Source organism: Lagenorhynchus albirostris, chromosome 2, assembly GCF_949774975.1.
Source record: "Lagenorhynchus albirostris chromosome 2, mLagAlb1.1, whole genome shotgun sequence".
Lineage (NCBI taxonomy): Eukaryota > Metazoa > Chordata > Mammalia > Artiodactyla > Delphinidae > Lagenorhynchus > Lagenorhynchus albirostris.
In genome coordinates, this window is record NC_083096.1 from 167,704,924 (window position 1) to 167,728,149 (window position 23,226).

The 23,226-nt window shown below is 39.6% G+C and overlaps 1 protein-coding gene across 6 annotated transcripts; it reads left to right on the forward strand.

Moving 5' to 3' along the window:
• The first annotated feature begins 10,167 nt into the window (after positions 1 to 10,167).
• Positions 10,168 to 22,844, forward strand: SRSF10 (serine and arginine rich splicing factor 10). Of its 6 annotated transcripts, XM_060141100.1 has the most exons (7): positions 10,169 to 10,366; positions 11,826 to 11,930; positions 15,487 to 15,590; positions 17,577 to 17,739; positions 17,952 to 18,005; positions 18,138 to 18,239; positions 21,547 to 22,844. In XM_060141100.1, the coding sequence occupies exons 1-7, from the start codon at positions 10,302 to 10,304 to the stop codon at positions 21,605 to 21,607; spliced, it is 654 nt and encodes a 217-aa protein (XP_059997083.1). In that variant the 5' UTR covers positions 10,169 to 10,301; the 3' UTR covers positions 21,608 to 22,844. The 6 variants fall into 6 exon arrangements, with proteins under 6 accessions (XP_059997082.1, XP_059997083.1, XP_059997085.1 ...); XM_060141099.1 differs by having other exon boundaries at positions 10,168 to 10,366; positions 17,955 to 18,005; positions 18,138 to 22,844; XM_060141102.1 differs by lacking the exon at positions 18,138 to 18,239 and having other exon boundaries at positions 17,955 to 18,005.
• The last annotated feature ends 382 nt before the right edge of the window (positions 22,845 to 23,226 follow it).

Below are 23,226 nucleotides of genomic sequence, written 5' to 3' on the forward strand. Positions count from 1 at the left end.
ATATAATATTTCCTTTATTTGTCTACGTCACACTATATCTGGCTCTGAATGCTTATCTATGTGTATGGGAAAAAAATATAATCTTCGTTATATGTAGAGGTCCACAACCTTCCCCTTCTCCCAGAATTGTACTTGGGTATCAGGGCACTTAGGCAATGCCGAAATTTGTGGGAAAGTTCTCTGATCCTCAGCGTGTCGAGGTTGACACTAAGAGGCTCATTACCCAAAACGATATGGCCCATTAAAAGATGACAGTTCAGGGCTTCCCTGGTGGCGCAGTGGTTGAGGGTCCGCCTGCCGATGCAGGGGACACGGGTTCGTGCCCCGGTCCGGGAGGATCCCACATGCCGCGGAGCGGCTGGGCCCGTGAGCCATGGCCGCTGAGTCTGCGCGTCCGGAGCCTGTGCTCCGCAACGGGAGAGGCCACAACGGTGAGAGGCCCGCGTACCGCAAAAAAAAAAAAAAAAAAAAAAAAAAGATGACAGTTCATAGCCCAGTTCATAGTGAGTGGGGACCTCACTCACTCCCAAGATTCCCATGATGCTGAGGGTTTAAACCCCAGGTTCCACGCATCACTTCCAACAGAGGAGCAGCCCCTCTTGGAATGCTGCATGGTGGCTGGGCACTGGTCTCCGCCACTCTTGTGACCACCACTGCCACCAGGGAGAGTTCTCTGTGGCCCCTGCTCCTGTATGGCTCCAGCCTGCTGTCTAACTCTGGACAAGGGGCGTGTGATTGGTGAAGCTTAGATCACAGGTCCGTACCTTTGCTACAAGGGAGGCTGGGAAAACAAGCATCGATACTGTGAGGCAGGCTCTGCCTCTTACCAAGACATGGAAAGCAAGGGATTCCCCAAACAAGTCATGGGCAGGAACAAAGAAGGACAATGTCTGTACTGCTTTAACCTGTGGATCTTGGCAAAACCCCTTATCTTCTCTTGGGCTCAGCTTCCTCAACTGAAAATAGAGATAATGACACTGACTTCACAGCATAAAAGCCCAGGAGACAAAGGCATACCTGGGCGACCCAGCCTCCCTGTCTTCGGGGTGTGGCAGGATGGGGCAAAGGGAGACGAAATCCCAGGAGAGGGATGAGATGTAGGGAGCATGCCTGGAGGTGATATGTTCTGACCATCAAGGCAAGGACCTGAGCTGAAATGCCCTCTAAAAGTGGGAATCATCTAGAAGTCATTCCTCTCCAACAGGTAACACTGAGCCAAGAGCATTCTAGAAGGAGTCAGACTTCAGGAAAGGAAAAAGAGAAAGAAGAAGGTGCTTTAAAATGGGACACTGTGTGCACATGGAGCCAGGAGAGGGAGGAAAGTCAAAACGTAGGGCAGTGCTAGAACAGAGGTCATCTTGCCCTAAATCAGGATTGGGTAACTGAGGCAGCTTCTCACAGAGGGCTCCAAGTCTTCTGATCTTCCCACATGCCTGCGGGCTGCCTGTTAACCAAGTCACATAGTTTCCAGTACAGCAGCAGTGAGGCTAAACAACTAAATCTCTGCCTCTTTGCTTTTCATGCGGAAGGTCTCTCCATGTGAAAAAATCTACTGTGATTTTTTCCCCCATAACTGTGTGCCTCCTCTGATGTTCCAGACAGGAAAACAAATAACAATTGATTATGAAATATGGTTCCAAAAAGAATGCTGAAGACTTGTTTACTGGTGTTTTTAATCTCTACAGTAGTTTGAGCTCAAAAATAATAATAAAAACACTATGACTATATACAGTGAAAGATATATACATATTTTTAGAACACCCTGCACAATTCTATAGTTACTCTATATTTATACACCATATATATGTGTGTGCATACGTATAGAGAGAATTTGTCTATATATGTATACACATATAATCACTGAATTGTACACTTTAAATTTTACTAAAAGTTTTACTAAAAATTATTGAATTGTACACTTACAGTGGGCATATTTTATGGTATGTAAATTATACCTCAATAAAGCTGTCTTTAAAAACCACCCTACACAAGCTTTGAAAACAAACTACAAACTAGCAGAATATGTTTGCCATGAAAATAACTGTAACAGAGGTATCCTTACTATATAAAGAACTCTTCAACATCCTGAGAAAAATGTTTACATCCGAATTGAAAAATGGGCTAAGGGAGAAACAGAAATGGTCAGTAAACATGAAAAAAATCTTTATTTCACCAACAATCAAATAAATGTAGTTTTAAGAAGTAAAAGTTTTAATCTATAAAATTCTTAAAAATTGCAACTTCTTTTTTAAGATGATGTCCAGAATTGGTGAGAGTAGCTGACCCAGGCTGGGAAAACTCCTAGATCTCCTAGATATCATCTCCCTTCTTAACCCAGAGGGAATTAAGTCCTCCTTCTTTGTTTCAGTGTCACCCTAAACTTCCATCTCTTATCCCTTATTGTTACTGGCTACTTACATGACTATATCACCCAGTTAAATTTCAACCCCCTGAGAACTGTGGCTTATTCTTCAGTGTACTCCCAGTTCTAGCAGAGAATATAAACTCTACACGTTTATTCTATGTTTATTGAATGAATAAGAAGAGTGAAATTGGTACAGATTTCCAAAGGGCATTTTGATCATGTCTATCAAGTCCTTAAATTCTTTAATATTCTTTGACTCAGTGATTCAAAACTGAGAAGTCTGTCCTAACCAAAATGTACAAAGATATTTATCTCAGGGTTAGTTTTAAATGTGGAAACAATGCAAATGTCGAACATTCAGTGATAGATTTAATTTTTTTTATTTTTATGTCCTTTTTCACTGTGGTAAAATGCACATAACATACTATTTACTATTTTAACCGTTTTAAAATGTGAAATTCAGTGACATTTAATACATTCACAATGTTGTGCAACCATCACTACTACCTTGTTCCAGCACATTTTCTTCACCCCAAAAGGGAACCTCATACCCATTGAGCAGGCTCTCCCCATTCCCCCTTCCCCCAGAAGGGGGAACCACAATCTGCTTTCTGTCTCTATAGATTTACCTATTCTGGATATCTCTTATAAATGGAATCATGCAGTACTGTATGTGGTCTTTTGTGTCTGGCTTGTTTCATTTAGCATAATGTTTTCAAGATTCAACCATGTGGTAGTAATTCATTCCTTTTTATGGCTGAATACTATACCATTGTATGAATATACCATATTTTATTTATCCATTAATCAGCTAATGAACATTTGGGTTGTTTCCACCTTTGGCTGTTGTGAATAGTACCGCTACAAACATTCATGTCCAACTTTTTGTTCAAACACTGTTTTCAGTTCTTTGGAGTATATACACCAGGAGTGGAATTGCTGGGTATTTCTATGTTTATGTTCTATAGTAATTCTATGTTAAATTTATTGAGGAAGGGCCAAACTGTTTTCCACAGTGGCTGCACCATTTTACATTCCCACCAACGATGCACAAGGGTTCCATAAATTCACATTTTATTATGTGCTTTTGCGATGTGAGACGGTTCTGGCATGAATAAAACAGACAAGTCCCTGCTTTTAAGAAGCTGACATTCAGGGACTTCCCTGGTGGTCCAGTGGTTAAGACTCCATGCTCCCAATGCAGGGGATGTGGGTTCAATCCCTGGTGGGGGAACTAGATCCCACATGCATGCCGCAACTAAAGATCCCGCATGCCACAACTAAGACACGGTGCAGCCAAAATAAATAAATAATAAAATAAATAGGTAAATATAAATAAAAAGAAACACATTCAGCAGAGGGAGTCAGGTAATAAACAAGTAAATAAACACAAACCTTCTTTTGATTTTTTTTCAACTATTTGAAAACGTTAAGACGCATTCTTAGTACGTGGGCCATGCAAAAACAAGCTGCAAGCCTGACTTGGCCCGAGGGCTGTAGTTTTCTGACGCCTGATGTACATTCCCACTTACCAAGACTGACCTACCTAGCTGCTGCCAACCTGCCGCCAATCTGCCAGGTACAAAGATCAATGCTGAGCCCGGGATACGATGCCTCACGACTGCCAACCAACCCCTTCAGCAGGAAGAGATAGTGTTACTGTGATACCCCAGGGGTTGAGAGGAATGTGTGTAGAACCCAGGTGATCCCGGGACTTCCCTGGTGGTCCAGTGGGTAAGACTCCAACCTCCCAATGCAGGGGGCATGGGTTCAATCCCTGGTTGGGCAACTGAGATCCTGTATGCCGTGTGGCACAGCCAAGAAAAAAGAACCCAGGTGATCTAGTCAGGTCTCTCTTCATATCACTTACTTGACAATTGTACTGCAGATGGACAAGTGCTGCAACCCTGACCTGAGAAGTACATGGTGACAAGGGGCTCAGACCACTGGTGAGCCATCAAGATTTGAAGAAGTGACATGAGCGTGAGGATAGCGGAGGCGGGACAAGATGGGTGTCAGCTGTGGCCCAAGAGCAGCTGCAGCTACGGAGCTGTAGTTCATCCCAAGAGCCTCCCTCTTCCAATTTTTCCCCTTAGTAGGAAAGACCCATGGGACCCATGAAGGAGATGCTCCCCAATAATGTCAGAATAAGGGGATCTGCATGAAGCAAGGCATGGACTTTAGCCATCATGTAAGTGTAACTGAGCAGGACCCTATGGGGCCTTCCTGCGACAGACCCCTCCCCCATATCCTCTGCTGTAGCTCCTCTCTGAAGTACCCAGGTAATAGTATCTCATGCATATTTCCTGAGTTTTTCAGATGCTAAAAACCACCACCAAATGCAAGAAATTAACTACCTGATGATCATGTGCATGTAGGCCTATCTAAGGATCAATCACCATCAACCAATCAGAGAATTGTGCATGAGCTGATGACGTACCCTGTGACCACCCTCTCCCTCACGTGGCCTTTAGAAATGATTTGCTGAAGCCCTTCGGGGAGTTCAGGTTTTGAGGGACACAAGCCACACATTCTCCTTTCATGGCTCAGCAATAAACCTTTCTCTTCTCCAAAGTCCAACGTTTCGGTTTGTTTGGCCTCACTGTGTGTCAGGCACATGAACTCGGAACGTGAGTTCAGTAACAGAAGTGTGCCCGCTTAGGTCTCCCTTTCAAGAGTGACCTTCCCCCACCACGTGTGTTGTTAGCTAATAGCCTCAGCCACAGCGCCTTCAGGATCCAGTCTGAGAGCAGAAGACCAACGTCCCAGCTCAATCAGTTAGGCAGGTGAAGCTCCCTCTTACACAGCCTCTTTCAGACGTCCCATTCAGGTCTTGCATTGATTGGATGAAGGCTGCCCACGTTAGGGAGGACAACCTGCTTTACTCAGTCTACCTGTTCAAACGTTAATCTCATCCCAAAACATCTCCACAGACACACACAGAATGATGTTTGACTGAATGTCTGGCACCCCAAAGCTTAGTCAAGTTAACTATGTTTGTCTATTTGTGTGTTGTGCTTCAAACAGTCTCTGACTATAGGCTCAGTGACACTCATAAAAGGTATAGATACCTGTAAGCAAGTTTTTTTACTTGGCCTATTGTTACTCTCTGGGACTGGATCGTAATTGATGGGCATCTTGGATGATATAAAACTAATCTGATTAAAATTAAGATAACTCAATTATGAACCATGTAAAACTAACCTAAAACTCAATTTTACAAATACTCTGTACCTCACTAGCTTAAGAGCTCCTTGAAAACACAGGAACTGTCTTAAATTACCTTTTATTCCCTCAGCCTTATATACTGTCAGAAAGCCTTATAATGTCTCAAAGGTTCAGTCTCTTCATCTGTAGAATGGGGATTAAATGATTAAATGAGATAGTGCAGATAAGATGATAAATACAGTATCTGGCATGTAGTTAGTTCTTATTCAGTGTTAGCTTTTATTATCATCATCATCATCATCATCACTGTTTCTACATAAATCAATTATGCTACAACCATGTAATGAAATGTACCCTTTTAATGTATCCACAACATCTTTCCTTTCCCTCTTCTTCCTTACAAACAGAATTCTACTTTTGTTGAGAATAAGAGTGGTTAGCCTCCCTTGATGATAGAGTTGGCTACAAGACTCAGTTCTGGCTAATTAAGTATAAGTGGGTATTGCTGTCTCCAACTTAATAAGTTCCTTGAGTGTGGGGGGTGGGTGGTGATTCAGCTAGCATATGCCTTTTGAACTTTGTCCTACTCTTTTTTTTTTTGGACTGTAGACATGATGCCTGCAGCTCCAGCAGCCATCTTGTGACCATGAGGCAATTTGAGTCTAGAAGCCAGCACTAGGGATAACAGAGAAGAAAGAATGAAGGAGGAGCCTGGATATCCTGAAGCTGCCATACCAGTCCTGGACTCCCTATTCCTGACTTCTCATTATACAAAAAATAAATAAATAAGTAAGTAAATAAAATAAATAAATAAATAAAATAAACAAGAAACTCTAAATTGTTTTGACCACTCTGTATACCTGTTTCCTCATCTATAAAATGGAAAGAATAATAGTAACCTAGCTCATAGGTTTGGAGTGAGAATTAAATGGGTTAATATATGTGACTTAAAATAACTGAAAACTATGAGCAGAATGACCTCTGAAAGTTGTAACATTCTGCTACTTCTTGAGCCATTTCCCTTGCTCTTTTGTGAGAAAAATGCCTGGCATTTAAGAGCTCAGTAATAAGTGTAAGCTAACATGATCAACATTTTTATTATTTCAAGTTTTTGTTACAGGCAGTTGAACCCAATTCATAACTGATACAGCAGTGATTAAAAACTATACCTATTGGGCTTCCCTGGTGGCGCAGTGGTTGAGAGTCCGCCTGCCGATGCAGGGGACACGGGTTCGTGCCCTTGTCTGCGAAGATCCCACATGCTGCGGAGCGGCTGGGCCCGTGAGCCATGGCCGCTGAGCCTGCGCGTCCGGAGCCTGTGCTCCGCAACGGGAGAGGCCACAACAGTGAGAGGCCCGCGTACCGCAAAAAACAAACAAAAACTATACCTATTAAAACTATCTAATGGCCAGGGAAGACAATTCTTTTTTTTTAATTTATTATTTGTTTTATTTATTTAGTTTTGGCTGCATTGGGTCTTTGTAGCTGCACGCAGGCTTTCTCTAGTTGCGGTGAGCAGGGGCTACTCTTCCTTGCAGTGCGCGGGCTTCCCCTTGCAGTCGCTTCTCTTGCTGCCAAGCAGGGGCTCTAGGCACGCAGGCTCAGTAGTTGTGGCATGTGGGCTCTAGAGTGCAGGCTCAGTAGTTGTGGCACATGGGCTTAGTTGCTCCACGGCATGTGGGATCTTCCCAGACCAGGGCTCGAACCTGTGTCCCCTGCATTGGCAGGGAGATTCTTAACCACTGTGCCACCAGGGAAGCCCCAGAAGATAAGTCTTTATAAAATGTTTAGTGAGGAAGAAAACACATTATAAAACTGTATATATAGTATGACCCCAATTTAAACAATTATAGAAATGCTCAGAAATTCAGAAAAGTCTTAGAAGTAATTAGTTCTGAGTGGTATGATCACAGGTAATGTTTGCTGTCTTTATAATTCATTTCCAAAATGTTAACAATAAACACAGGACATTTATAACTGGGAAAAATGTTATTTTAAGACATTAAAAAGTAGGCTAAGATATAACAAGTGATTTTTACCTTAAGCATATTCAAGGTAGCAATCCATGTGCTAGAATAGATCATCTAAGGAATAAGATAAACAAGTATGTGCCATAGTGGTGAATTCACCCACAGAGCAGAACTAGTGGGAGCCTGAGGTTAAAAGAAGAGTCTGTACATAGGTAAATTGATAATGTGTTTATGTATGTGCCCCAAAGTTTCTGACCCACAAGTAAGGAATGTCTAAAAGGGAACACTGAGTCCTCAGTCTGGGGAACTTGGCTTGCTGCCTACTCATTAGAGTGAGAAGTCATCTAGGAAACACCAGGCATGTCTTATTAAACGCATTTAAAGAGCAGGCTTCTAATTGATTGTTTGTTCATGGAGACAGAGGCAGTGCCGAGCACCATCCATGGCAATTGTCTGAATCAAACAGTTTTAGCAATAAAATTAAGCTTGATGTACTGACTCAAGGTTTTGGTTTTGTCTGTGGAGACGGGCTCATACTTCCATGGCTTTAACACACAGAATTTGTCCCTGTGAGTCTCCCTCTAGCTAGCAGCACGGCCCTCTCAGGTGTGATGTTTGTACTATCGTCCACAAATCAGGAAAGAGCTATTTTAGGATCAAGGAAATTCATAGGTATATATTTTACACTCGGGTCTTACTTGTGCAATTCTGAGAACAGTACGCAAGGAAAGTGGTTTTCTGACATAAATCCCAATAAAACATAATTTCTTCAAGAAGCGGTGCAGTGCCAACAGACCGTTTTCAGAGATTAACTTTTGGCTTTCAAAAAAATTACCACCCTTGGTATTGTGCTCGGAATGAAATACGGTGCTCTTAACCACACATGGCAGAACTTTTGTGAGGAAGTGTTTTACTTCCAAAATTCCTTGGTGTATCTCCCTCCCCACCTGCCTCACATGCTCCCACTACCACCTGCAGCAGATTTAGAGTTTGGTAAACTGCCCAGCTCAAGCCCCAGCTGAGCGGTGCTTACTTTCTCTACTTTTCCCAGTATCATCTTTTTCAAGACTGGGATACTAAAGCACAAAAGATAAAGGGGCACTTGGTATGTGAGGCAGAAAGTGATTCCAGTGAGTAAATATTTGTACCTCACTTGCTCTTATTATTTCTCAAGGCATTATGAGTAATAATAATAATTGCTAACATTCTGGGCAGGCTTCAATGGCCGTGCCACCTGTGTAGTTGCACGGGACCCCACTCTCGGAACAACCCTGCACTTGACTTAGTGCTCTGCTATTGTCATCTTAATTTTTGAACGTTTTCATTTTGCACTGAGCCCCACAAATTATGTAGCCAGTCCGATTAACATTTATAGGGCACTCAGACTCTGCTCTAAACATTTATCCATATTAAAGTTGGGTGGAGTACCACCAAACTGTATTCATTTCCTCATTACTGAGGGTAATTTACAGGAGTCTGTTTTCTAGCCACTAAAAAGTGCTTAAATTAATTTGGGAGGGTGGAGTAAGGAAACACTTGTTCAGCAACTCTTTGTTTTAAAACAAAAGTTTTTTTTTTAAACTGTCACATTACTGTCTCTTTCATGTCACAGATCTGCAATTACTTGTTGACCAGCTTGTTTCCTACGGAATCATAAGCTCCATGTTTTTCACCACTGAATTTACAAAATCTAACGTAATGTCTGACACATAATAGGTAATCGATAAATGTTTTAATAAACCAAGTGTCCAAAGCATCTTGGAAAATATAAACGTAGAAAAACAATGTCTCTCCTAAAGAGCACAACAGATTATCAAATCAATTGCTATGGATGCGCATTGATGCAAAAATAATGCTTTTTTGTCGTTTTGTAAAATAAAAGTTAATTTAAACAGTTCTTGAGTCCCTGCTATCTGCTTGGCAATGTGCTACATGCCAGAAGCATTCTAATAGATGGAGAAACACTGCAATACATGAACAATGCACACTCAGGAAGCCGTTAGCAACAAAGACAGCGTAGATGACAATGGAGACTAAGATGTGAGGTTTGCGTCCCATTTTGGTAGGGAACAGCCTTTAATGGGGAGAAAACCCCGTGGATGGGTGAAGGAAACAACCAAGAAAGGTGTACGCGAGGGGCGACCTGGGCAAAGGCGCTCAGGGAGTGAGTCCACCGCGTGCAGAAAGCACTGGGGAGGCAGGCCTATCTCTGCAAGGACACACACCTCCTTCCCTTTCACACTAACACGAGAGGCCGTAAATTCTTCTCTTGCCGATGTGAGATCTGATAAAAGCCAGGTTATAACATGGACCAGACAGGGGAAAGCCTGTCCCTCCGGATTATAATATTTAAAACTCAGTATAGTTTGTAAAAAACTGTACAGTGTGGTGTACAGGGTAAAACATCTGCTTCCTGACTTGCGGGGGGGCGGTCAGGAGGGGAGAACGCGGTGCACGGGAGAAAAGGGCGGCAAAATAAAGCACTTAAGAAAGAAAGAGCGGGCTAGCGGGAGAAGGGGAGGCAGCTCAAGAAGCCAATGAATGAGATCTAGGCTGCAGCACGTACTCCCGCCGCCCGCATGCGCAGGCGCACGCCGCGTGATCTCGCGGGAAAGAACCATTGCAGGTCCCCGCGTTGCACTCAGGTAGGAGGTGGGGGGAGGCGGGAGTGAACTCTCGCGAGAAGAGGCGGTTGCTGTAGCGGAGCTCTCTGGCTGTGTGTCTCGAGGATCTGGCGCCGGAGCTGCGGACGGTTTGCTGAGCCCGTTAGTGTCCTTGCTGAGACCCACGCCGCCGTCATGTCCCGGTACCTGCGTCCCCCCAACACGTCTCTCTTCGTAAGAAACGTGGCGGACGATACCAGGTATGTACAGGGGAGGCACTCCGGGCCCAAGAGGGGAGGCCGCGGGCGCTCTGAGAGGACCGGTGTGGCGGCGGCGGCGCGCTGGGCCTGCGCCGGGGGAGGGGAAGGGGTGAAGATGGCGGGCCCCGCGCCGGCTTTCTGGCCCGAACTAGGCCGCGCAGCCGGCATAACCGCCGCGTGGGAGCGAGGGCGGCGCCGCTGGTCCTCCCGGGCAGCCGCGGGAGAGCGGGCCGCGTGGCGGCGTTTCGGTCCCCTCCCCCTCCGCAGATGGGGGCCCCTTCCTTCCCGCTTCCTCTCCGGGCGTTCAGCCTCTGCCTCCACCGAACATCAGCTCACCCCATTGATTTGAAGTTCACGTTCTTTGGGGTGCACGCCCCCTTGGCCCAGAATTTTTTTTTTTCTAGTTAAAAAAGAAAAACTGCTCTGCAGTAAAATAACGGATCGGGGGAGGGGAGTGTGGCGAAGCATTTGCTACTCTTTTTGTTGTGTTTTATTTGCGATTTTTTTTTTTTTTGGTGTTGTAGATGTTTGGATAAAGGGAATGTTGAGATTAAAGATATAAAATTCTTCCAGTTAAATGGTACGAACTAGTTCTTCCCATTTCCGGGAAATACTGGCCACCCTTTGAAAACGGAGGTTTAGGAAGCCTCTACCATTAGGACGTTGATAGCTAAATTGGATTAACCTGGACCGTCCCTTTGTTCTCGCCAGTTCCCTTAATTGCTTGGAGTTGCCGTCAGACTTTTTTGAAGAGATCTTATCACAAGATGAGATTTACTGTTTAACAAATAATCACTCTACACACACAGAAATCAAAAAAAATTTAGGTAGCCTCGTATGATTTATATTTTTCTGTCTTTAAGTAGGGCAAGTAAGCAATAGTACTTACTCTAGCGTCTAGGAAACTTTCCCCTTTATGTCATATTGACATTTATTGAGGAATTATATATATTTGTGACTTTTATTTTTCAAACCGTATCAACCATTAAGTGTGTAACCCTGTCGCTAAAATTTGGAGGTAAAATAAGTGCTTTGTATTTTTCAGAATACTAGAGTTGCTTTGATACTGTTTAAAAAAAAACATAGCAGTAGTTAAGTACAACTTAATGCTACTATACTATTTACGAAAATGAAGGCTGTGGATAAAAGCAATAGAGATAAGTTGTAGTCAAGTTTCCTTAAATGTCTGTTTTCCTGTTGTTAAGGTTTTATTATAAACTGCGTTATTATCTTTCAGAATCTTGCATTCTGGCTTTTCTTTTTCAAAAAGACATTGTTGTATATTCTTACCGTTGGCTCTTGATGTTGAGATTTAGAAAGCTTGTTTGTTTCAGGTCACCCAGGAACATAGCACAGTCTCTTTCATTAATTGAGATATTACAGAAAGAAACCTATTTCTTACAAAGTAACTTTTAAAGGAGTGGACTTAAAAATTTGGCCTCTTTTTATGATGTTTTAGGTCTGAAGATTTACGACGCGAATTCGGTCGTTATGGTCCTATAGTTGATGTGTATGTTCCACTTGATTTCTACACTCGCCGTCCAAGAGGATTTGCATATGTTCAATATCCTTTCTTCAGATGGCTGATTAGTGAGGGGTGTTGAAGTTTGAAATTCAAGTTTTTGTAAGAGGTAACATCTAAAAAGTAGTTGTTTTTTTTTTGTCTTCTAATAAATGTTTTGTCTTCAATTTTTTCTAAGTTAATTCTGACTCACACATTGCTCTTACTATTTCTTAAAGTTGATCCAAAAACAGTAAAATATTTAAATTCCCATTCATGCTGCTGAAACTCAAATCAGTGATTATGTGATTTAAATCTGAATACACTCTGGTTGCTACCACCTTTAATGTAACTCAAAAGTTAATATGTTCTTGTGCTTAGCAATTAAAGTTTGGTATTCTTGTTTGTTAACTTGAATCACTTGATCAAAAACAAATTGTATAACAATGAGGTAAACTTCTTTAATATTGTCCCCTAATTTGCTGTCCTCTGTTGTTACCTCAGAGAATGTAAAGCTGTACAGTTATGGCGACCCCAAAGAGAAAGCATGAAAGAACCTTTAGAGTAGAGTTCAACACTTAAGGCAAGTAGACAAGCCAAAGACCTCTTAAGGATCAGGCTTGAAGAGAAGGGAGAGTTTGGGAAAAGAAAATATAAAGAAAAGCTGGAAGAAGGACAAGCCTAATGGGAGACAAAGCCTCGCTTTATCTACAAAAGGGGGAAAAGGTTGTTTTTCAAAGTTAAAGATAAAGCCATCTGTCATATTTGGCCAAGCATCTCATGACAAGTCCTTCTGACAAGCACTTAAAGAGTTAAAGGTCAAGATGAAGTTGAATGATGGCCAAGATTAAAGGAGTCATACCTGATGTATCCTACAGAATAACTATTTTCCTTTTTTTTTTCTCCTCATGTTTTGTAAGCAGTTAATTTTCAAAATTATTCTGGTTTGGTCTAGTGACAAAACCTGTAACTTGATTTACATGGGCCTTTTTGATGTTGTGATGTGGTCTTGTATAAATGCACTCTCTCTTAGCTTGTGAAGTTAAAGTGTACCAGGATGTAATGTTGTTAAGCTTAAACTCAGCATATTTCTGTTTTGGACCAAGTGGTCCGGTGCCATAGCGTAGCAGGCAGTGCTCTTTGGAGTAGCATGAAGTTCTGGAGTCAGGCCGACTCCATAGAGCCATGCTTAGAGGGCACACAGGTGCATGCACTGGGGACTACTTAGAAACGGCTCTGGTGGTTTTCTAAGGTCAGATCCACTAGAGATACGGTCTGTTTATAGATTTTTTAAAAGGGCTGTTAGGGGCATGCACATAGTCCTAACATCTGCAACTTAGCTCTGTGAAACCTGCTGGCCCTGACTGCTTTAGCACATGTGATCAGTTGGCCCAGAATGGGTTGCAGAAGGCCTTATCTTTGGTATGGGTACGTAATCAGGATCTATGGGAAATTGTTCCTTGGCCCAGAGTTTCAGGTGACATTACTTCCTTCAGTGAGATCATCTCCTTGTGGCAACAAAGGTTTGGGCTGTGGACTTCAGGCTAGGAAAAATTCTTACTGCTTAAATTCAGTGGATCTCTTGAAACTTAGCAGTTCTAATGAGACTTAGGCGAAATGCCAAAAGCTGCTACTCCTGCAGGCCCAGTGATCAAGGACAGTTGTGGGAATTGGTTGCAAAGCTCTGTTACAGAGAGGATAAGAGGTATATCTGGCTTGGTTTAAAAAAAAAAAAAGTAATGGTACATTCTGGCTTACAATGTGTTGGCCTGATTTTAGCTGGTTTGGGGGTGGCCTGGGAACCAGGATCAGCAGTTTGAAGAGTATGTGATACTTGAGCCAGGAAAGAGTTAACCAAAGGAGTCTCAAGGTGAATTATAGCTATTTTTATACACAAAGTCTGTCTGTGGTCTTCAAGTAGTTAAAAAGAAATAGGTATCAGGATTTCGCAAAGACCCTGAGTACAGATTTCTCCGTAACTGGCATCAGAATGATATTTGACTGTCCCTGCTGTGGTCCTCTTTTCTATCTGACCCCATTCCCAGCTAGCTTTCTCTTAACAGGTCTGGTAGAACCTTGCCATGGTTCATCCAATCCCGAATTCTGTTTTTGAGGGTAGCCCCAGAGGATGATAGGCTCTCATAAATAATTTTTATACTTCTTGGTCTGAATCCTTTAAGAAGTTATTCTGTCTCTCAAAGTATCAAAGTAGTATACCCTTTAAATGAACTTGTTCTTTTCAGTTACTTTAGAGCCCAACTGCATTAACCTGGAGGGGTGGTTGATTATAGTGTTCAAGGTTCTAAACTCCCCGTCAACCTTTTTCTTTTCATGATGAAAACTTCGTGATTTAGGACTTGAGAAAAGCTCTCGTTCACTACACATAATAGCCTCAGAGAGAGAGAACTGGGACCCTGTTGTGTTCTTTAAGTCCTTCCAGAACAAAAAATAGGAAATCTAGTGAGGCAGACCTTTTAGTCTCTGGAGTAAAAGAATATTAATATCAGTCTTGAAGAGAGTATATCGCTTCAGGGATTTTTGTAATCAGCACTCAAGATCTGCACTCCTCTCAAATTTAAGAAATAGAAATGGACAAGTTAGAATAGTGAATTTTAGTACAGAATGAAAATCCACAGCCAAACCTAGCCTAGCTCCCCTTCAGAAGCTTTTATATCAAACACTGCTCTGAATATGTGCTTGGCTTCTGTTAGAATGGTGGTTTTAGGAAAGGAACTAAATTTAGTCAGAATAACTTTGTTTGGGGAGAACAAGGCAACAGCCTCTCAGATCAAAAATGGGTACCAGCGGTTCCTGCTTTAGGCTTATAAATACTATCTTGAAATTTCTCAAATTGAAAACCAGTCCCAAACGCACTTCTCTACGGGAAGCTTTATGTTCGGTGTCATGGTTAGGGCTTTCCAGTCCAGGAATCTTTAGAAATGGTCTGTTATTTCTTGGCAGCATGCTTTTATGGTCTGTGCATGGATATAATATGTCTTAAGTATTGCTTGACACTCTCTTGATATCTACAAGTGGCTGGTGTACCAGTCTTCCCAGTAAGGTGTAATAAGGAAGACAGCTAAGTGAAATAATAATGTTAGATATGTCTGAGAAAAATAGGAAGATTAATTTGAGGTTGATGCTTTCGTTTCTTGTAAGGTGTATTCCGCTTGCTTACACAAGAACTATTGGCATTTTTCTTTTTTTCATTTGAAACAAAAATAGAAAAACAGTTTTGGTTTTATTTTAAGAAATTTTTGCTTTAGCATACAAAATAAAATTGACATTTGTTTTTCTTTTTTGTCTTGTTTTGTAAAATTCTTAAAACTCAGGAAAATCTTCTGATGGGATTACTTGGTAGTTCAGCTGTAACAGGCGTTATTTCAGTAATAACTTCATAATATGTATTCATAAGTGTTTTCAAACTCATGCCTTACGGAGTCACAAGTGCTTTAATACTCTAAAGTGTTTATAGCTGAATCAACCAACCAGTTAGTGGGGGTCTGGTTGATTTTCTAGAATAATATCGAGAGATTGTGAATTGTTCCAGACTTACCAACTGAACTTTCATTCATTATCAAAGTTTGCAAAACTTCCCAAGCCCCTTAACATTTAGCACATTTGAGGATGTTCGTGATGCAGAAGATGCTTTACATAATTTGGACAGAAAATGGATTTGTGGACGCCAAATTGAAATACAGTTTGCACAGGGGGATCGAAAGAGTAAGTACCTTTATGCCTATATGTAAAATGCATCATTTCTTTTTTTTTCTGTATATATATATTTTTTTACTTGGATTATAATTGCTTTACAAAGGTGTGTTTCTGCTGTATAACAGAGTGAATCAGCTATGTGTATGCATCTATCCCCTCCCTCTTGGGCCTCCCCCACCACCACCACCCCCATCCTACCCATCTAGGTCATCACAGAGCATTGAGCTGAGCTACCTGTGCTATACCACAGGTTCCCACTAGAGATGTGGATGGACCTAGAGTCTGTCATACAGAGTAAAGTAAGTCAGAAAGAGAAACACATGTATGTGGAACCTAGAAAAATCGTACAGATGAACCTGTTTGCAGGGCAGGAATAGAGATGCAAATGTAGAGAATGGATGTGTGGACACAAGAGGGGAAAGGGTGGAGGGTGGGATGAATTGGGAGGTTAGGTTTGACATAAATACAGATTTTTTTAATTTTATTTTTTAATTTTATTTTTTTAGCCGATTTATTTATTTTTGGCTGCTTTGGGTCTTTGTTGCTGCGCGTGGGCTTTCTCTAGTTGCGGTGAGCAGGGGCTGCTCTTTGTTGCAGTGCGTGGGTTTCTCATTGCAGTGGCTTCTCTCTTGCGGAGCATGGGCTCTGGGCACACCGGCTTCAGTAGTTGTGGCACGCGGAAATACATCATATTTATACAAATTGTTCTGAGAGTGCTTCTTGGAAGTATTGTGCAATATGTCTCTCTGTTCAAAACCCAGAAAGATAGTTTTTGGGAAGATAGAGTATCTTGAATACTTTGCAGAATTTCAGGGTAGACAAACGACTTAGAATGCAGCAATCAGAATGCCTGAGATATGTTTGGACTCTTTAAGAAGGTAGATCAGTACTATCGGCTGTGGCATGTTTAATATACTAAGAGTGGAATGGAAAAGAATAAACTTTGGAAAGTTTTGGTTCTCTTGAGCCATTTCCCTTCTGCATAAAGATCATCAAGGTGTAATTGGATAATTATGTAGGTGCCTGGCTGTAGAAATGAACAGATAGACTGGGAAAGACTATATAGATTAAATTTAGAAAAGATTTTCTATTAGTACTTGGTTTTTATTAATAATGCAGGCATACACCAGGTGTTGGCTGCATGCTAATGAGGCATAAGTACAGGCTTTGGGGTCAGATACACCTGGGTTTGAATTCTGGCTCAACTGTTATGTTTCCTTAGGCAAGATATTAAAAGATAGAGATTAAAATAACTGCTGGAAGAAAAAAAAGCTGCTAAAGAGAGAGGGAGTACTTAGGTAGACACAAGCTGTTGGTGATTCTCTAGTTCTTGGGTTGAATGATAGGTTCCTGGGTAGTCAGTGTTATTTATACATTCATACACATATGCATAAAGTATCTGCTTCATAGGATTGAATGAGATAACATAAGGATTGAGGACTGTCCAGGGTGTGGGTATGTCTAAGGCATTCGACAAGTGTTAGTTTTCTTCTGCTTTTCTTTGTCACGGTTTCTCAGAACTGTATGACTATATATTATTGCGTTTTGACACTACATATCATTCGTAGGCCACCATTAAGTATTTTGTCATTGTTAATTTTGTTCCTACTGAATGGAAACCATGGTAGGATAATTCCAAATTAGCATATGGTTCAAAAGTCATCTGTATTTTAATTTGGAATTTTAAAAATACTTTCATGGTATATTTTCCTAATGTCCAAGTAGTTGGCATATTTTTGGACAACAAACTAGATGTGAGAGGTCTTTGAAAAAACAAAATAGTTGGGGAGATATTTGAAGGTATCATTTTTAACATAAAACAGTCTTCTGATAGACTTGCTTGAAAGTAAATACCTTTTCCAAGATTAACATTCACAAGTAGCCACAGATTTGGAAACATAAAGGAAGAAGATGCAGGAATTTTTCCTATAATTTGGAGGCTTAAATACTACGTTTTTAATGTTTGTAAATATTTCTGTTCTATGTATTTCATAGCTCCAAATCAGATGAAAGCCAAGGAAGGGAGGAATGTGTATAGTTCTTCACGCTATGATGACTATGACAGATATAGACGTTCTAGAAGCCGAAGTTATGAAAGAAGGAGATCAAGAAGTCGTTCCTTTGATTACAACTATAGAAGATCTTATAGCCCTAGAAAGTAAGTGATGTGTACCACAGAAAAGATTTAGTTTGTTGGCCTTTAATTTTTTAAAATCTTCTTGTATACTTTTAATTATGTATATTGTATGCTTCATTGAGACTAAAAATATTTTTAGTGCTTTATTTTAAAAGTTTTATGGTTCATTTTTTTAATTAGAAACCTGTAAATAGACATGTGTCACTGTTTGCTTTTTCTGATGTACTTTTTAGCAGTAGACCGACTGGAAGACCACGGCGTAGCAGAAGCCATTCCGACAATGATAGGTAAATAACTTTGCTTTGAAAAAGACTATACATTTATCAATTTCAGAGTGAACTTTTGCTCTAAAAATAACAAATTTGATTAATATAGAATCTAATTTTTACTCTAATTGTATCTCTCCTCTGTTTTGAAAGATTCAAACACCGAAATCGATCTTTTTCAAGATCTAAATCCAATTCAAGATCACGGTCCAAGTCCCAGCCCAAGAAAGAAATGAAGGCTAAATCACGTTCTAGGTCTGCATCTCACACCAAAACTAGAGGCACCTCTAAAACAGATTCCAAAACACATTATAAGTCTGGCTCAAGATATGAAAAGGAATCAAGGAAAAAAGAACCACCTAGATCCAAATCTCAGTCAAGATCACAGTCTAGGTCTAGGTCAAAATCTAGATCAAGGTCTTGGACTAGTCCTAAGTCCAGTGGCCACTGATAGTATAAACCATGATATTTTTAGGCATGTATCATTCATTTACTCTCATAGTTTGGTTTACTTAAATTATCAGGAATACAATGTTGCAATGATGCTTAAAAAAACACTTGTCAGTTTTCCCTGTACCAGGCAATGGTTATTATTAAAATGATATGCTGTTGAGAAGCCACTCTTAAGAGTCCAGTTTGTTTAATGTTATGGGCAGCTACCAATTTGTGGTGTCTCTGTATATTTTTGTAAAGATTCTCATTTTTTAATGCTTGAGGTATTGGTGAAAAGATGTTGGTTGACCATAATTTGCAACATTGTCTTATTAAAAATAAACTTTCATATCCATTATTTGGTAGAACTGTTAACCTAGAAATGTAGCTTGCTAATCAGGTAGAATGATACAAAAGTGAAGTTGTAGCCACCGTACAACACTGACCCGACTAGACACATTTAGGTTCAGGGTGGACCTTTTTGTCTTGTCAAGGTGTCGATACCCACGATGATAATTTATGGCACAGTGTGGAATAGTTCTTTTGTTAACCCCACTGTCTCGGGGAATGACGCCAACTGGGTTAAGTAGCATTTTCAGGGAGATGGCGTTTTTGATTGAAACACGGAGCCTTCACTTTTCTGGTTTCTGTGAAGATTTGGAACCATACAAACATCGGAAAAACCCACCTTAAAATTTGGGCAGGTTGATGATGGCAGAAATAATTTTAAGGGGAAAAGAATGCTCTTATGCAGTTACTCTAAACTTTAAGGAGCATTGTTGACCATAATATTGCTTAGTTTTCTCACTGCTGTTAAAAGCAAGTAAAGTGTTTTCAAAGTAGGTTTTGTTTGTGTGTGCGCATAGTGTAAAAGGACTGAATTTTGATACTTAAAGCACTTGGTGTGTGCATTTGTATCAAAATTTGCCCATATCTTTATGAAGGAGGCTTGTTCTTCACGCCTCAGTTTATTTAATGTGAGGCAAGTAGAAAGACAACACTCCCATTCTACGTGATTCTGTGGTGCCATGAGATTTTAAATAATTCTGGAAAAAACTAATTTTAAGGAAGTCACATCTCTTGAGGTTTTGACTGATTATCCATGTAGTACCTGATGAAAATAATACCCTAACTCTTTATAATTTCTAACATCTCTCTGCGAGACCATTTGGGGGCAATAAAAAGTGACTTGACGTGTCCAATCTCATTTCAGAATAAAAGCTGGCATCCTTAAAATTTTTAGATTGCTTGCTTACAGGCATAATAAGTAAGAAATATTTTAGGGAAACCATTCCTTTTAGAGGATTACTTTTTTCAATTTTGGTTTTGGTAATCTAGGCCTTGCCTGTAAAGAACAAAAGGTGGTTTTTAATTACTGTTTGTGGAATGTGTTTAAAGGATTGATTCTAGAACCTTTGTATATTTGATAGTATTTCTAACTTTCATTTCTTTACTGTTTGCAGTTAATGTTCATGTTCTGCTATGCAATCATTTATATGCACGTTTCTTTAATTTTTTTAGATTTTCCTGGATGTATAGTTTAAACAACAAAAAGTCTATTTAAAACTGTAGCAGTAGTTTGCAGTTCTAGCAAAGAGGAAAGTTGTGGGGTTAAACTTTGTATTTTCTTTCTTATAGAAGCTTCTAAAAAGGTATTTTTATATGTTCTTTTTAACAAATATTGTGTACAACCTTTAAAACATCAATGTTTGGATCAAAACAAGACCCAGCTTATTTTCTGCTTGCTGTAAATTAAGCAAACATGCTATAATAAAAACAAAATGAAGGAAATAATGATTAACTGGAATTATTATAGTTTTGAATGAGATTATACAATAACAACGGATTTAGGAATATTTTAAATCAGTGTTGCACTAGGCACAGGTTTTACTTTGGAAATGATAGAACCTGCCAGAAAGGTACATCTTTTACGTAGTACTTAAAAATTCCTTATGTAATGTCAGAGTTGTTTCAGTATTGCTTATTAAACCCCTTGGGTTAAATAACTTAGAGGTTATTGGTAGTGTTAAGATACGCATTAAAATGAAATTTGAGTTAGCTAATTTTAAGTTTATATTTTCATTATTAGATGGACCAATAATTCTACTCTTCCCCATCCTAAACAAGATGGATTGGGCCTTATGTTTATGGCGTGATTTGAAATATTTTTGCATTGAATGTTCGTGAGCACTTAATATTAAGTGATAATCACTGTGGGGAACTGGTTTAGGTGTTTTGTGGTTTGAGTTCAAGCTGCTTTATAATGACAAGTATAGCTGATATTTATTGAGTATTTATGATGTGCCAGACACTGTTCTAAAAGCTTTATGTGTTAACTCATTTACTCATCACGAGACCCTATGAGAAAGATACTTTTATTTTCTCGTGTAACAGATGATAAGGAAATGGAGGCACAAAGAAAAAGCAGTAAAAGGCAGATCCAGGATTTGAGCTCAGCCGGATCCTTAGATGGTTTTTTTTTTTTTAAATGGACTGTAATTAGAGTAGATTGGGGAAATAGCCCGTTTAATTTTTCTGTCTGTATAGAATTAGAAGTAGTGGTTTCGTTTTTATTTTTTACTTGTGTCACTTATTTTTAGACTCATGCTATTTTCTTGAGAACCTTATATGTTATTTCTAAAGTGACATACCTAAATAACATAGCTTCAAAGGGACTATTTTATAGTTGAACCCATGATAGATAGGATCCTACTGATACTTAAGGATCCTTATACAGGGCTTTAATGTTGGGTTACATAGTTGAGTTCCATAATTATTGAGTATCTGCTGTGTGTCTGGCACGGCTCAGTATTGGAGTAGAACATATCAAGACTCAAGTGAGAGCTGACACTTCACCTCTCTTTTTGCTTAAGATCTCTGCATTTTTTTTTTTGAAGCCAAGTAAGCAAGAAGAATAATGACAGATAATGCTTCAGTGAGAAAGGAAAGGTGCTACATAGAGTATGAGCTGTTAAGTTACAACCCAGGGAAAAGACCTGGGAACTATTATACTATTCTCTTGAAAATTTGGCCCTGTAAGCTGCTACATCCAGTTCAACTAACAAAATCCTGTATACCACAGAGAAGAATAAAGAAAACCAAACTGACAAACATCCTTCTTTTATTTAAGACCAAACTGCAGCTGGAATACCCAGTACAGTTCTGCTTACTACACTTCAAGAAAGATCTGAGAAAGCGGAAAAAGAACCAAAGAAGGGCAGTTCAAGCGACCAAAGGGTGGGTGGAAGGTGCTGCAGTATGAATACTGTACGAATATTTTGACTCTGGTCTGAAAAGATAAAAGAATGTTATCGAAACTACATGGAATAATTGAAGTCCCTTCAAGTTTGAAAGTAAGCCTTTTAGGACAAATAAAAGGAAATTCAACTTTGTACTTGTGGAAACTAATCCCTAAATCTGAATAGGTTTATATTGATTCATGGGTAACAGGTCCATGTTAAATTGGAAACTAGGATGTTTGAATATCAAGGAAGACAGCCATAGTCTCTTACAGTGCCTCTATTGGTCTGTCTCAAACTGAATTGGGTGAGAAAAGGTATGGTCCAATATAAACTTGCTTATCTCTTAAAGTCAGTTCTGTTTTTGCTATTGGCAAATCTTGCCTTTGTTTATTCCAGTGCCAGTGTTTTCTGCTTAATGGTTTGCTTTGTTGGCATCTGAGTTTCCTTACTTGTATGCCACATGCGGTTTACATCTTCCTTAAACACTCTCCCACATAAATTCCAATTATACTTGACATCCAGCTAAGAGGGTCCATCTCTTCTCACCTCTTTCCTAGTCAGTATATTCAGCAAACATTTACTGAGCCCTTACTGTGGGCAAAAATTGTACTGGGTAATTGGGGAGAAAAATAGATAAAATTCACTTATTCAATAAATGTCTACTGAGCACAATCTAGTGAATCATTACAGTGTGGCCTCACTGTTTTGTTTGAGGTGTATTATTCATAACTATTTTACACCATTTATATCCTATGTAATTATAAAACCCAATATACTATCAAATATAAGTAATTTTGTGGTTATTTGCCATTTAAAAGTATCCAGTATTTGTTTTCATCCCATTAATACAAATAATGAAAAAATGATATGTTTTAATCTGTAATAAACTGATTTATTGTGCAGTGACTGTAATATACTAGAGTTATATATAATTGTTAACTCTGCCTCCTCAAACACATTAGGAAACAATCCCCAAAAATATTTAACTTTGCATCAGATGTAAAGGAGACTCTGGGTGCTATAATTAGATTATTTTGAGGCAGATAGCTGTTATTCCCAACTGATTTAGTATGTTCTGTAATTGAGAAAATGTTCACCAAATATACTTTCTAGCGATTTACATGTACATTTTATAGGGGACATGTTCTGTGTATAGTGAATAAATAACTTTTATAGTATCACAAAATGTTTTGGATTCCTTAGTTCCTTATTAGGATATGAAGTTTATCTATACATTGATTTCATCACTTGCATATTTGGTTTTTGTCTTTATTTCTGCCACATTTAAAACTTTGTGTAAAGTTACTCATCTAAAAATACAGAAGTGTTTAAGCCTTTAATTTATAAAGATTTTGAAAATATAGCAGAATATACCTAAGGGAGATATGAAACGGAGGTATTTTTACCCGTTTTAATTTTTCAAACTTGCCCGAGATCACACAGCAAGTAAGTGGCAGATACTAGATAAGTGTCCAAGGTTTTTCATTTGGTTCATCTTCTTTTTTCTTTTTTACAAATGGGGAAATTTTATAACAATACAATTAATATAATGGAATCTAGAGTTCACT

What these genes read in the sequence shown, in the direction of transcription:
- SRSF10 (XM_060141098.1), top strand. Translation starts at nt 10,302, where the DNA reads ATGTCCCGGTACCTGCGTCCCCCCAACACGTCTCTCTTCGTAAGAAAC. An exon ending in TGCACAGGGGGATCGAAAGA is followed by an intron (nt 15,591 to 17,576) that starts GTAAGTACCTTT and finishes TGTATTTCATAG; the next exon opens with CTCCAAATCAGATGAAAGCC. An exon ending in AGCCATTCCGACAATGATAG is followed by an intron (nt 18,006 to 18,137) that starts GTAAATAACTTT and finishes CTGTTTTGAAAG; the next exon opens with ATTCAAACACCGAAATCGAT.